We start from the raw sequence: 1,551 nt of genomic DNA on the forward strand, positions 1-1,551 counted from the left end.
ATTGTTTATAACCTGCATAAATTATTTTCTAATTTTGAGTACTCTAGTATAATTATCAAATCAATAAATTTTGTATTTGTGTTGCTGTTAAAGTATAAATTATATTCCTATCATTTTAGCAGTTTTAATATATTTCCTTCTAAAAGTTCAAATGTTTTATTATTTAGCATTTGTAAAGTTACTTCCCTCCCTCAAAAAACCCATCCTTTAATGATAAATTTTCTTTAAACTAACATCGACATCGCACAAGTTTTTGAAATGCTTTTTTGAAGTCTTCATTAAAGATCGTATAAATCAGTGGATTTATAAGGGAATTCAGATATCCAAGCCATGTCAAAAAATTTGACATTTCTTCAGAAATTTTACATTTTTCACAGACATTAACAACCAACTCTTTTACAAAAAAAGGAAGCCAACATATTACAAATGCACCCAAGATTAATCCCAGAGTGGTGGCTGCTTTGCGTTCTCTTGTGCCTGAGATCCTTTGCCTTCTCCAAGATCTCTCATGCTTGAATTCAGACCTGGGGCTTTTCACTGTGCTATGAATTTTGTCAATGTCTGTTGATGGATCAGATAAAGACTTTTCTAGCACATAGGATGTGGAGACCAGTCTAGTGCTTTTCTCACCACTCTCCAAAAGGACCTGGCCATTCAGCTCCTCTTTTGCAATCCTACTTGCTTGTCTCTTGTGGTATAATGTCTTTGCTGCCCTATATATTTTGTAGTAGAGGATCAAAATCAATGCTAGTGGGATGTAGAAAGCTCCAAATGTTGAGTAAATAGTGGAAACAATGTGGTCGTGCTTGATGATGCATTCATCATCTCGGCTAGTTCCTTGGTGCCTCCAGAATAGAGGAGGCATAGAGATAAAAACGGATATAATCCAAACTACCGTAATCATAATGCCGGCATGCTTGGGGGTCCTTTTTCTGGCGTACTCAACGGCATCTGTGATTGCCCGATACCGATCCAGAGCTATAGCTGAGAGATGCAAGATGGAGCATGTGCAGCAGGTAATATCCACACTCAGCCAAATGTCACAGACCACTTGCCCCATAATCCAGCTCTCTCTCACAATATACACAATGCTGAAGGGCATCACCAGGACAGCTACAAGAAAATCTGTGACGGCAAGGGAACAAATTAAATAGTTGGCTGGGTGGTGCAGCTTCCGGGTCACAATAATTGCAGCAATCACGAGGGAGTTGATGGTGGTTGTCATCAGTGCCAGCCCAGAGAGCGTGAGGGACACCAGAATTTTGGGTAGCATTCTGTTTAACAGTTCCTCTGAGGTCAAGTTTTGATCAGATGAGTTTAAGAAATCCATTTTTTTATGTTTTAAAAGAATAATATAGCTGAAAAATGGATACCTGTAACAAAGGAAGGGAAAAAATAGTTCAGAGAAGCCTTCAAGAATTTTTCTCTTCCTTTCAGAATATTTTTTTTAAAGTATATGTGTGTGTTGTTCCAGAATATTCTATGGATTTAAAAAATGAAGTTCAGATTGCAGACTTTCTTTTCCTTTTCATTTGATTTAAGAGAAATCCA

General features: G+C 37.3%; 1 protein-coding gene across 1 annotated transcript; it reads right to left on the reverse strand.

The window, feature by feature from the left end:
- Positions 1 to 229: 229 nt before the first annotated feature.
- Positions 230 to 1,330, reverse strand: HTR1F (5-hydroxytryptamine receptor 1F). Its single transcript, XM_045557678.1, has one exon. It carries the CDS (start codon positions 1,328 to 1,330, stop codon positions 230 to 232), a length of 1,101 nt encoding a protein of 366 aa, XP_045413634.1.
- Between the last annotated feature and the right edge of the window lie 221 nt (positions 1,331 to 1,551).

The sequence above is a fragment of the Lemur catta genome, chromosome 1 (genome assembly GCF_020740605.2).
Source record: "Lemur catta isolate mLemCat1 chromosome 1, mLemCat1.pri, whole genome shotgun sequence".
Lineage (NCBI taxonomy): Eukaryota > Metazoa > Chordata > Mammalia > Primates > Lemuridae > Lemur > Lemur catta.